Genomic DNA, 12,720 nt, shown 5'->3' on the forward strand with positions numbered 1-12,720 from the left:
TAGGATATTCCCTGCTTTCTCTCAGTTGGAACCTAGTTAGATTGCATTTCGTACATGTTTATCTATATATTGCTTCTTGTGACATTAACTGCTAGAAACAACACATTTCTAGCAAATATTACATTTTTTCAAACTTGAAAAGCTGCATCATATTCTAACCCTAACTCTCTGAACTACTCGAACTCTAACCATAACCTACCCCAAGACTGTCTCCAGTACTGAGCAACATTTTTTTGGTGCACTAACCATAACTGTGTCTATTGATGGAGTAGTTCAGAGAGTTAGGGTTAGAATATGATGCAGCTTTTCAAGTTTGAAAAAAATGTAATATTTGCTAGAAATGTGTTGTTTCTAGCAGTTAATGTCTCAAGAAGCAATATATAGATAAACATGTACGAAATGCAATCCAACTAGGTTCTAACCGAGAGAAAGCAGGGAATTGTCTTACAATAGAAAGTGGTGAGGTATTAAAATTCACAGGGTGAAAAGGATATGGGAATTACTTGATTGTAATCTTCTGCTGAGTAGTTTTCAACAACCAAGCAATGTGAGGTTGAAGTAAAATTTCCTTTATTAAGGTTTGAAAAAGCTGGAAGTAAAATACTATGACTTGTGCACCATTCTGACCCACATTTTGGCAAACGGGTCTCTTTGTTAGCACCTAAACATCAATGATGAACATGTAAGAGGGGCAAGAGTTATAAATATAATGCCATTTTCAATAATTGTGGAGAAAACCTAGCATAACATTAGCTTGACATTGTCACAACCACCCAAATGCTTTGAATTGAAAAATCAATGCAGAGCAGGCTGCTCCTTTTCTTTTTGATAATGAACTACAAAGAATCTGTGACATATCATCAGTCAATACTAATGTAGACATTCTTATCTTTAATGAAGGACATCACTTTATCATGGCATCATTAGTTGATAGCAGAGTGTATAATCTGCTTCTGGTTCCACAGTTGACTGGTTTGTTGCAAAATGACAGTACCTAAATTGGAAAATTCAGGATATCCTACAGATTTCAAATAATATTTGCAGGCTAGCAGTTGTCGGTTGGCAGATTTCTTTACATCCTGTCACCTATGGTGTCAGTCACATGTTGATAATCCTGTATCAGCGGGTTGAGTGTTGTCTAGAAATTGGAGTGTCTGAACAGTTGAGGTCTGTGTGATTAGCTCGTGTGAGCAGGCTTGTCAGCAGTTAAAGGTTTTGGGACTCTGGCCATGTTGGAATTGAGCATCTGTCTAAATTTAAACCCAAGGTTAAACAATATAAAAGTTTAAAATAGTAACTGTTTCATCATTGCATGCTATTGTGTTGTCAGCAATGGATTGCTTCAGTGCTTTTCTGGCAATTTTACCAAGGAGCCCAAGTGTATTGGTGGTCATGAATTAATCTAAGCCCAAAACTGACATTTTATCCTAAACCTCAGCCTCACTTTCTCTTCATCAGCATGGATATGAATCATTGATTCCAGTGCCATAGGTTTCCGTGATTTAAAAAGATGCCTCATTTTAGATAATCATTAAAATATACATAATTCTTTGATTTAAAAAAAAACAACTTTCAAAAGCTGTGTGATTATCTCTTGAAATGTGGCTTTGTGTCCGTGTTTTGTTAACTCTCTTTCGAGGTGCCTTCCGGCACTTTTCTAGTTTAAGGGTGCTAAAGGTACAATATAAGTGTGGTGTGCATAAATGTTATATACAACTTTGCATCCGCATTAGAAAAAACCAAATTAGAGCTGTAGAATTACGGTCTGTTATCTTCTGACAATGTTGAGTGTCATTATTAGTGGTGACCTCCCCTGAGGGACAGTACCCCTGCAACCGTGTCTGCCTGTCCCGCATCGGACTTGTCAGCCACAAACGAGCCTGCAGCATGACGTGGACTTTACCCCTCCATAAATCTTCGTCCGCGAAGCCAAGCCAAAAGATTGTTTTAGCTGAAGAACTCAAATGCGTCTTCAATCGACTGTTTGTACAGAATTCTTTTTCAAGCTCGTTACGCTTTGCTATGGATGAGCTTTCAATGTTAAGTTCAAAGACTCTCATTGTTGGAGTTTTAGTTTTGGTTGCTACTGTAAGATGCTATCTTTCATGCGGTGCTAATTTCCTGGTATGGCACTGAGCTTCTTAAATAACACCTAGTTTCATCCTTGGTAGTCTTAGTCAGTAGGATGACTGAAGGACCACAAATGTTGCTACCAATCATTGTGACCTAGTAAAATAGCTGCCTGCAGTGTTGATACAGGATGAATAGCAGTGTCATAAAGCATGGAACAGGCGTTCTGGCCAAGTCCCATTTCCCTCCATATTCTTCTAAGCCCTTCCTTTCCATGTACTTGTTCAATATATTTTTGAACATTGTAATGGCACCCACTTATATAACTTTCTCAGACTGCTTGTTCCATATTTGGACTACCCTCTAGTGAAAAGTTGCTTCTCAGGGCCCTCTTAAATCTCTCCTCTCTTCCTTAACTCAATGCTCTCTAGTTTTAGAATTGTCTATCTTGGGAATAAGAAGTGTGACCATTCACTGCATTCATGCCCCTCATGATTTTAGAAACTTCTATACCTCCAACAGCCTTTTACACTCAAAACAACACAGCCCATCACATCTCTCCCTGTAGCTCAAACTCTCTGGTGCCAGCAATATCCTTGGAGAATCTCCTTCGCATCCATTCCAGCTTGTATATAACCTTCTTATTGCAGGTCAACCACAACTGCAAATAGTGTCCCAATTGTTGTTTACAGTTATTTTATGAAGTCTCAACTTTTGTAATCAATATCTTGCCTAATGAAAGCACGTGTGCTTTCACCACATCTTCACCACTCTGTCCACATGAGATGCCATTTTGACAGAATTGTGCACATGTACCCGAAGGTCTCTCTGTTAAATACACTTTCCAAGGCCCTGCCATTTACTGTGCAACTCCTATCCTGGTTTGATTTATCAAAGTGCAGCACCTCACACTTGTCAGAATTAAATTCCTTTTGTGACTCCTTGGCCCAGCTGATCTAGTTCTCGGTAAATGTAGATCACCACTGATTTTGGTGTCATCTGCAAAGTTACTAATCATGTTAATTATTCTTTCTTTGGCTTGGCTTCACAGACGAAGATTTATGGAGGGGTAACGTCAGCTGCAGGCTCGTTTGTGGCTGACAAGTCCGATGCGGGACAGGCAGACACGGTTGCAGCGGCTGCAGGGGAAAATTGGTGGGTTGGGGTTGGGTGTTGGGTTTTTCCTCCTTTGTCTTTTGTCAGTGAGGTGGGCTCTGCGGTCTTCTTCAAAGGAAGTTGCTGCCCGCTGAACTGTGAGGCGCCAAGATGCACGGTTTGAGGCGATATCAGCCCACTGGCGGTGGTCAATGGGGCATGCACCAAGAGATTTCTTTGGTCAGTTCTTGTACCTCTTTGGTGCACCTCTGTCACGGTGGCCAATGGAGAGCTTGCCATATAACACGATCTTGGGAAGGCGATGGACCTCCATTCTGTAGATGTGACCTGTCCAGCGCAGTTGGATCTTCAGCAGCGTGGATTCGATGCTGTCGCCCTCTGCCTTCTCGAGTACTTCGATGTTAGGGATGAAGTCGCTCCAATGAATGTTGAGGATGGAGCGGAGACAGCACTGGTGGAAGCGTTCTAGGAGCTGTAGGTGATGCCGGTAGAGGACCCATGATTCGGAGCCGAACAGGAGTGTGGGTATGACAATGGCTCTGTATACGCTAATCTTTGTGAGGTTTTTCAGTTGGTTGTTTTTCCAGACTCTTTTGTGTAGTCTTCCAAAGGTGCTATTTGCCTTGGCGAGTCTGTTATCTATCTCGTTGTCGATCCTTGCATCCGATGAAATGGTGCAGCCGAGATAGGTAAACTGGTTGACCGTTTTGAGTTTTGTGTGCCCGATGGAGATGTGGGGGCGCTGGTAGTCATGGTGGGGAGCTGGCTGATGGAGGACCTCAGTTTTCTTCAGGCTGACTTCCAGGCCAAACATTTTGGCAGTTTCCGCAAAACAGGACGTCAAGCGCCGAAGAGCTGGCCCTGAATGGGCAACTAAAGCGGCATCGTCTGCAAAGAGTAGTTCACGGACTAGTTGCTCTTGTGTCTTGGTGTGAGCTTGCAGGCGCCTCAGATTGAAGAGACTGCCATCTGTGCGGTACCGGATGTAAACAGCATCTTCATTGTTGAGGTCATTCATGGCTTGGTTCAGCATCATGCTGAAGAAGATTGAAAAGAGGGTTGGTGCGAGAACGCAGCCTTGCTTCATGCCATTGTTAACATAGATCACCCAAAGAAAAGCAACAGAGGACCCGCTGATCCATGCATCATATTACTGATCACAGGCCATCAATCAGAAAAGCACACCTTAATTATTTCCCTCTATCTCTTTCAGCTAACATTAAGATGTTTCACATCATCAAAATCTTTTATTCGCTGCATAATATCTCATTCTGCTCCTTGATCACAATCATCTTGTGGCAACCTCTCTGCTACAACTGATGCCAGTATCCAAACCCTGGATTCAATTTGGCAGACCCTTGCTGGAGGATCTTTTCAGCAAAATAAACTCTCCACTCAATTTTTGTGTTGTCCTTTTTTCCCCAGACATTCCATGTATGTATCCTTTCTTGCAAACCATAAATGGAATTGGAAGCATTCAGTGATTAAAAACTTGTCTTTAGCTACCAGGATTAAATTGTAGTTTCAGTTTGATATTGCGGATTGGTAGAAATTATTTACGAGGTGCAAAGAGGGAAAGTGATTAATGGTAGGATTTTTGCTTCTACAAATGAACCAATTTAAACCAATCTGCGGCAGAGTAAGATTGGGGATGGAGTTCACTTGTAATAGATTCTCAGACACAACTTGATAGAAGAACCAAGGTAATCCACTGAATAGTGATATCAATGCCATTTTTTGGAGCTTTCTTTGCTCTTCCAGCAGTTATGGTAAAAAAAAATTAGGAAAGTTAATGAAGAAATTCTACATATTAGCTCATGTAGCACTATCCCTCCTCTTGACTCCCCTCTCGCATCCCCCTCCCAAGTCTGCACAATATACTTGATTCATAAAAGTACATGCTCTTTGTAGAATTTGCATGCAGATCATCAATGGTAATGAAAATGCCATCACATTTTTCTAGTTTCCAAAGATAAATGTTCAGTTTTTTTTCCCCAATGGTGCTGTTCAAATTTTATTTTGTTAATCACAAGATGGATGGCATTCTTTGAATGCAATACAATTCAAATGAATGCAATTCAGTAGAGTGAAATAAAGCACCTTTAGTTAGCAAACAAAAGCCACGTTGTTGTTTGACAGCAGTTACTGGGTGATGTCAGACAAATTCCACAGAGCTCTGCAAATTCTACGAGGTAAACAGGAAGAAGTTATAATCAGCTGGAGTGAAATGTGCCTTAAAATATGCATTTAATATAAGAAGTTCAAGTCTCTATTTCAAATCAAAAGGAGCCATGTCAGATTTTCTCTATGAAATGCTAGTTTGGCACCAGTTGAAGTATTATGGTTGATTAGAGTCATACAGTACAGAAAACAGTTATTTTTTTGCTTCACTGAGCATTCATCTACCCAATCCTTCACTCCTATCCGTTTTATTCTCTCCACATTCCCAGTCCTCTCCAACCACTTGTCTACTAACCAGCACTTCTTTGGAGGAAACAGGAGTACTCGGTGGAAGCCCATGCAATCACACACTGGAAGTCCAGATTGAACCCTAATCGCTGGCACTGTGCCACATTTCAGGAGGGCCTGAAGCTTTGTAGAGGGGGATGTGCTCGGGTGGTTCCAAACTTCCTGGAAGAATCCACGTGGCACACAGTACTCCATTGCAGATATTAACACATATATTAAAAAAAAATGCATTTCTCCCTGAATAGACACAGCTGGAGCAGTTTATTAGTGTCAGCTGTCAATGCACTCTCTGGGGCCCTGTTACTTGAACAGCAACTTCTCTCACATTGTAAGCCCTAGCAACCACTGCTAACATTTTTCTTCTCCACTACCACCTCAGCCTTCATTCATGGATCTTAAGGATGGAGTCCAGGAGGAGGTTTACAATATGAACTTGCTGCAGGACCGGAACAACGGTTGTGTACATTTATTAAGATGTTGAAGAACAAAACAGCTGCTGTCATCAGAAAAAAGGACAGGGATGTTTCAGAGGGCTCTCTTCTTCAAGGGTTACGTTGGATGTGTTTTCAGTTCTTAAGTTTTAGAAAATTTAGAAGACCAAAGATCTTGCTCTCTTGAGGCATGTTATCCAGTTTTGTGAAATGTTTTCTTTCTGTGCACATTTGAATGATTCAAAAATGATCCAAATGTTAATCACATAATTTACCTCTATGGGGAAACAGAATGTGCAGTGATCTTAGCAGTTTATAAAAAGCAATCAATACCACCTCCGCTTTTTCAGTTTTTCTTAAATAATAGCATTGGAGTTCATACTGATTCTTCCAAACTGTAGGTTTAATGCAGCTCCAGGGGACCTTCAAACTTTAATGATCTCTTTGAGGTACTATCATATTTAGTTTGCCAGGTTATATGCAATGTCATGTGAAACTTGAAAATGCTGGAAACACTTAGCAGGTCAGACAGCATCTGTGTAAAGAGAAACTGAGTTAATGTTTCAGGTCAGAAACCTTTCATTGAAACATCTGGCAAAGGGTCTCTGAATTGAAATGTCAACTCTGTTTCCCTTTTGGCAGATGTTTCCTGACCTGTTGAGTATTTCCATAATTTTTCTGTTTTTATTTCAAATTTCAAGCTTGTTTTTTAAAATAAAATTAATTTGCAACCATTAGATATAAGAGCAGAAGTAGGCCATTCACCCCGTCAAGTCCGCTTCACCATTCCATCATGAGCTGATCCATTCTCCTACTCAGCCCCACTTGCCTGTCTTCTGCCCATAACTTTTGATGCACTGGCTAATCCAGAGTTTGCCTTAAATACACCCAACAACGTGGCCTCCACAGCTGCCTGTGGCAGCAAATTCCTCTGGATCTGTTTTTAAATGGACGTCCTTCAATTCTGAAATTGTGCTCTCTTGTCCTAACATGGGAAACAGCTTTGCTACATTTGCCACATCTACTCTGTCCAGTCCTTTTGTTAACCTATTACACATCCAATCTTTTAGTGACCACTAACTACTCAGCAGACCATATTGGCATCAATTTATTCTATCATTAATTTTTATTCTTCTGTAACCTCTATGCATATTTTTTATTCAAAACAAAAGGGAGACATTCAAAACATCATAGCACATTGAAGGTTTAGTTTCATTTGGCATCATGGATGATGCTCTTTGGCTCATGATATTTGAACCAAACCTGATGGAAATTAAACTAAATTCAGCATGGCATTTTGAATTTGTGTGTAAGACTTTTCAACTCCCATTTTCAAGAGGGAATTTGCTCATTATGTATTGATTATTTGAAATTTGTTAGGTTAATTTACACAATTTCTTGTCATAGAACATTACAGCACAGTCTTCGGGCTCTCGATATTGTGTCTACCTGTGTAAACCTACAGCACAGCAGTCTAATTTTTCCCTACCTTATTTTTCTTGCATCCATGTTCTTGGAATGCCTTGCCGGGGGTGGTGGTAGAGGCTGAAACTTTAGGGGAATTTCAGAGACTCTTAGACAGGCACATGGATGGAAGAAAAATAGAGGTTTACAGGGTAGGAAGGGTTTTTTTTTTTGTTCAGGAATATATAGGTCGGCACAACATTAAGGGCCTGTACTGTGCTGTAGTGTTCTATGCTCCAAGACGCTTCTGAATGTCCCTATTGTACTAGCCTCCACTACTCAAAATACTAATGTCCAGTAGAAATGCTACAAGTGCACCAGTTGGACTTTGATTGGAACATTCTTACCACGTTTTTGGGGGTTACTCTTTGATTATTGATGGTTTGCCAGCAGCTAAAACCAGAGTCGACTTTACCTGAACAACTTGTCTTTTAATCCTAATTTTAAAATTTATGGATTCACATCATCATGAGAAATGTACTAATTTCAGCAAAATGCAACCGCTGGATAAAGCAGTTAATCTGAGAGGGGGCAAAGAGGAAATGTTTTGATTACAAACTTCATGAATATATTTTTGGGCTTGCCTTTGTAATGTTTTCATCCTTGGAAAGGAAAAAAGAACTGATTGTTCGACCTACACTGTAAATTTAAATTTAGACAATACAGCACGGTAACAGGCCCTTTTGATCCATGAGCCCCTGCAGTCCAATTACACCCAATTAGCCTATACGTTTTGAAGGGTGGAAGGAAACCCATGTAGACACGGGGAGAACGTACAGTCAGCATGGGATTCGAATCCTGTCTCGATCGCTGGCACGCTAATAGTGTTCTGACCATAACGCTAATCTTGCCAATATTAATATTCTGCTGCTGGCAATAGTAATTACAGAATCGGTCCACTCGGTGGTGATCATGATCTTCCATCATTTGAGAATTTCTCAAAATCACTAAGCTTCAGTTTGTCACTTTATTGCGCCAAAAAGTTTGAGGTTTATTGTCTTACATTTTACATCGTTTTTCTTCTTGTCAACTGCAATGGGTCACATTTTTAATAATTTGATAGAATTATTAAAAATCACCCTGTGATCTGGCTTTTTCTTATTCCTTTACTCTCCTCTTGCCACATTATTCTCTGAGGTCTCCAGTGGTGTAACATAGAAACAGACCCTTTGGCCAACTGTGTTTTGCCAACCATCTTGCCTGTACTAATCCCACTTGCCAGCCCACTTTATAATACGCTATTTATCATTTTAATATATTTAACAATCAACAATCGTACCAAATGTAAAACATCAAGAAAACTCCTGGGTCTACTGAGAAGGTGACTCCCGTGATCTTAGTTATTGCCAGCTCACTTTGGATGCCACGTTATTCAACAATTGGACTAACCTGTCATGTAGAACCTTGTCAATGGCCTTGCTGAAGTCCATGTATGCAATATCCACTGCACTCCCTCCTCTATTTTCTTTGTCACATCTTCAAAAGACTTCATCAGGTTCATGATACATGATCTCCCAAGCACGAAGTCATGCTGACTACCTTCATTCAGTCTCTGACTATACAAATACTGGTAGATCCAAACACAGAAATGCTTGGAGGAACTCGGTTGGTCTCACAATGTCCAGAGGAGGTAATGATATAGACGTTTCGGGCCTGAGCCCTTCCTTGGAACATCGGTAACATACCTTTATCTCCTCTGGTCATTGTGAGCCTGGCTGAGTTCCTCCAGTATTTCTCTATTTTGCAAACTTTCGTGTTTGACGACTGGTAGATCCTGTCCCTCAGAATTCCCTGCTTTAATTTTCCAATCACTGATGTCAAATTCACATTCCTGCAGTTGCCTAGCATGTTCTTGCTGCTCTTTTTTAAATAATGGCACAACATTAATCACTCTTCATTCTTCTGACACTTCACCCAAGACCAAAGATGATGTAAATATCTCAGAAGGGCTTCTGCTGTTTCTTCTTTAGTTTCTTACAAGGTGCATGTAATAAACCCTTGAGGATTTGTGACTTTGATATCCACTAAGGCTGCTTAAAGTTCCTCCTGGTCATTCTAATATGGTTCAGCACCTTACCATTTGTTTCTTTTAATTCCTTGGCTTCCATGATCTCCTCCACAGTGAAGACCAATGAGAACTATCTGCTCAGAAGCCCACACAGCTGCAGCTTCACACAAAGAAGGCCTCCTGTCCGTTAATGGGACCAATTTTCTCCCTTGCCACCATTTTACTCTTAATATACCTGTAGAACCTCTTGGAATTCTCCTTTATTCAGCTGGCAAGCTCCATCTCATGCCCTCTTTTAATCTTCCTGATTTTCTTCGTAAGCAGGGACTCTGGTCTGAAACATTGATTACCTTTTATGAATACTGCATGATGAGCTGAATTTCTCTAGCACTTTTGTGTAATGTATTCTTTTGATCCGGACTTCTCAATCTGATGCAAGTTTCCTTTTCCCTGACCTAAACATTACTAGCATTGTCCTTCACCCTAACGTGCACTGCCTGAATTCTTGTTGGGTTACCTTTGAAAACATTCTATTTTCCAGCTATCCCCTTACTTGAACCTCTCCCGATCATCTTCTGCAAGTTCCAGCCTTGCCCCAGTTTAGGACCCAGTCCCATATTTCTCCATAAGTACTTTAAAACTAATGGAGTTCTAGTCACTGGCTCCAAAGTGCTCCCCCATTGTCACTTCAGTCACTTTCCCAGTCTCATTTACAAAGAGGAAGTCCAGTGTTGGCCCCTCCAGAGTAGGGCCCTCAATATACAGCATTGACATATTGTCCTGCTTTCAAACTTTCCCATACTTCTTTTCCTGGTATTTGTACAGTGAAATTCATGTTTGGTGACTTTCATTACCTGGAGATATATGTGTACTAGGTAATAGTAATGTTGACAAATTGTCTAACAAACAAAAGTCCATCTTGGAAAATGGATTATTTTGATCACTGCTTGGGAAAGCTGTATCCATTGAAAAAAGCTCTATCTGTAATATCCATTCTGTCTGCAAACATTCAAGGGATAAGAAAGTTTTGTTCACTTCAAATAGAATTATAGAACTAAATAGCCAGGTTCTGGTTCTGGAATTATACTGCAGTTGCTCAAATAAAGGAAATCTGGAAGAGTAAATTAACTCCAGATTCAAGGACAATTTTTTTTCTTCTGTTATCAGATGCTTGAATTGACCTCCCATTAGTATTAGATGTTGTCTTGCACTGTTACTGTACTTTTCCACATAGTTTTCTTTAATCCAGACCCCAAAATCAGATAGAGTATATGCATTTATCAGGGGTGGCATAGTTAGCAAAGCGGTTAGCGCCAAACTATTACAGCACCTGGATTCGATTCCAGCACTGTGGGTAAGAAGTTTAAGAAGTCTCTGTGTGTTTTCTTGGGTGCTCTGGTTTCCGCCTATCTTTCAAAACATACCAGGATCATAGGTTAATTGGGGTATTTGACCACCACGGGTTCGGGGGCAGGAAGGGCCTGTTGATGTGTTGGTATCAATTAAATTAAGGATTGGTGTGGGGCACCAGAAAACAGGGAGATCATCCCAATTTGAAGAAGAATAGCGGAGGAGACGACCCATGGGATGATAACCACAGTGGCGGACCAGTGACTGATTCTGCAGTTGAAGAAACGTACAAGCAGCAGGTTGCTGGAGACTCAAGGCGAGGAACCCACCACACAGGCTGTGGGCTGCTGGCCACTCCAATCGAGGGATTCACACCAGGCTTTGGACTGCTGGAGAACTGGTTCAAGAACTGGGTGATGGGGTAAGATGGTGTCAAGTGTGCTGAAGGGTTCCTGATCGTGTCAGAGGGCTGCTGATGGTTTGGACTGAACTCTGGCTGCGGGGACTGTGGGAGCGCTGGAAGCGAATCCACAGACACTTGGTAACTCTGAGGGGACTCTCTTTTGCTTCTCTTTCTCTGACTATAAGAGGCGCTTCAGGCAATTTTTGCTGATCGTGAACCTGCCTGCCTTATCGTCGATGAAAACAAATACTGTGTAATATTGCACTGTCTTTATTGCATGACAATTTAGAAATACAACTGTTGACTAGAGGCAGGAATAGGACAACCATCTAGTTTTTAAACTGGAATGAAAATGTTTTCTGTGCACTTGATGTTTATGAACATTCCTTATTGGACATGGCTGAATATTCCACCAAAAGACTTTCTTTTCATCCAGGTGAATCTGCTCGGTGTCTGTGCATTACAAGTTGGCACAATCCAATTTAGATGAACAAGCATGTGGACTAAAAAGGGAGCAGAAGGGAAGGAAACCTCTTGGGGATATCCTATTTGGCTTGTTCTGTTACTCAACCTTATGGAGAGTACAGACTCATATTTCTTTCATCTACCTCAATCTTTGCAAGCAGTGTTTGTTATTCCAGTTCTCTTCATCTCACCGTCAAATTCTCCAATAAGTGAAAGGATTTTTTTTTTTTTTTTGCACTGAATTTAGAATTATCCAAGAAAATGAATTCGGCAATGTAAATAAGATCAAAGAAAACTCCAGAGGGTTGTTCACTCGGCCTGCGACATTACAGGCACCAGACTTCACTCCATCGAGGACATCTACATGAGGCGGTGTCTTAAAAAAGCAACCTCTATCCTCAAAGACCCCCCCACCACGCTGGCCATGCCCTCTTCACTCTGCTACCATCAAAAAGGTACAGGAGCCTAAAGACGAGCACCCAGTGGCACAAGGACAGCTTCTTCCCTGCTGCCATCAGATTCCTGAATAATCAATGAACCAAAGACACTGCTTTACTTTTTGTGCACTTTTCTATTTTATTTATAGTAATGTTGTAAGATGGTTATAATATGTATGTTTGTTGCTGCAAAACTCTGAATTTCATGAATTGTTCATGACAAAAAATCCTGATTCTGATTCTCTTCTCATTCTGAAAATGTTAATTTTAGTGTTAGTTTATATGGAAAAAGCTATGCTCTGTCTAACTAACTGTATTGAAGTTAATATCTCTATGGCTGCAGTTGTGCCTTCAAAGTACTTTACTGACTTCAAAATGCTTACGGACTCCTAAAACTTAAGAAATATGCTATACAAATGCAAGTCTTTTTTTTAAAATCCTGAATGTCTAATTTGTACCTAGTTTATACTACACTTCAAGCACCATATCCATTTCCAGTTTCTATAT

General features: G+C 40.6%; 1 protein-coding gene across 7 annotated transcripts in view; it reads left to right on the top strand.

The window, feature by feature from the left end:
- The window catches only part of xylb (xylulokinase homolog (H. influenzae)), a 255,464-nt gene that overhangs the window by 116,991 nt on the left and 125,753 nt on the right, over nt 1-12,720 (top strand). The window contains exon 16 of one of the 7 annotated variants that reach the window (XM_069914858.1): nt 12,024-12,596. The exons of the other annotated variants lie outside the window; for them this stretch is intronic. Within the exon in view, the coding sequence (XP_069770959.1) occupies nt 12,024-12,025 (2 nt within the window). The 3' untranslated portion in view covers nt 12,026-12,596. Of the gene's footprint in view, nt 1-12,023; nt 12,597-12,720 lie in introns of those variants that run through there. 7 annotated transcript variants of the gene reach the window in all.

This window comes from Narcine bancroftii, chromosome 1 (assembly GCF_036971445.1).
Source record: "Narcine bancroftii isolate sNarBan1 chromosome 1, sNarBan1.hap1, whole genome shotgun sequence".
NCBI lineage: Eukaryota > Metazoa > Chordata > Chondrichthyes > Torpediniformes > Narcinidae > Narcine > Narcine bancroftii.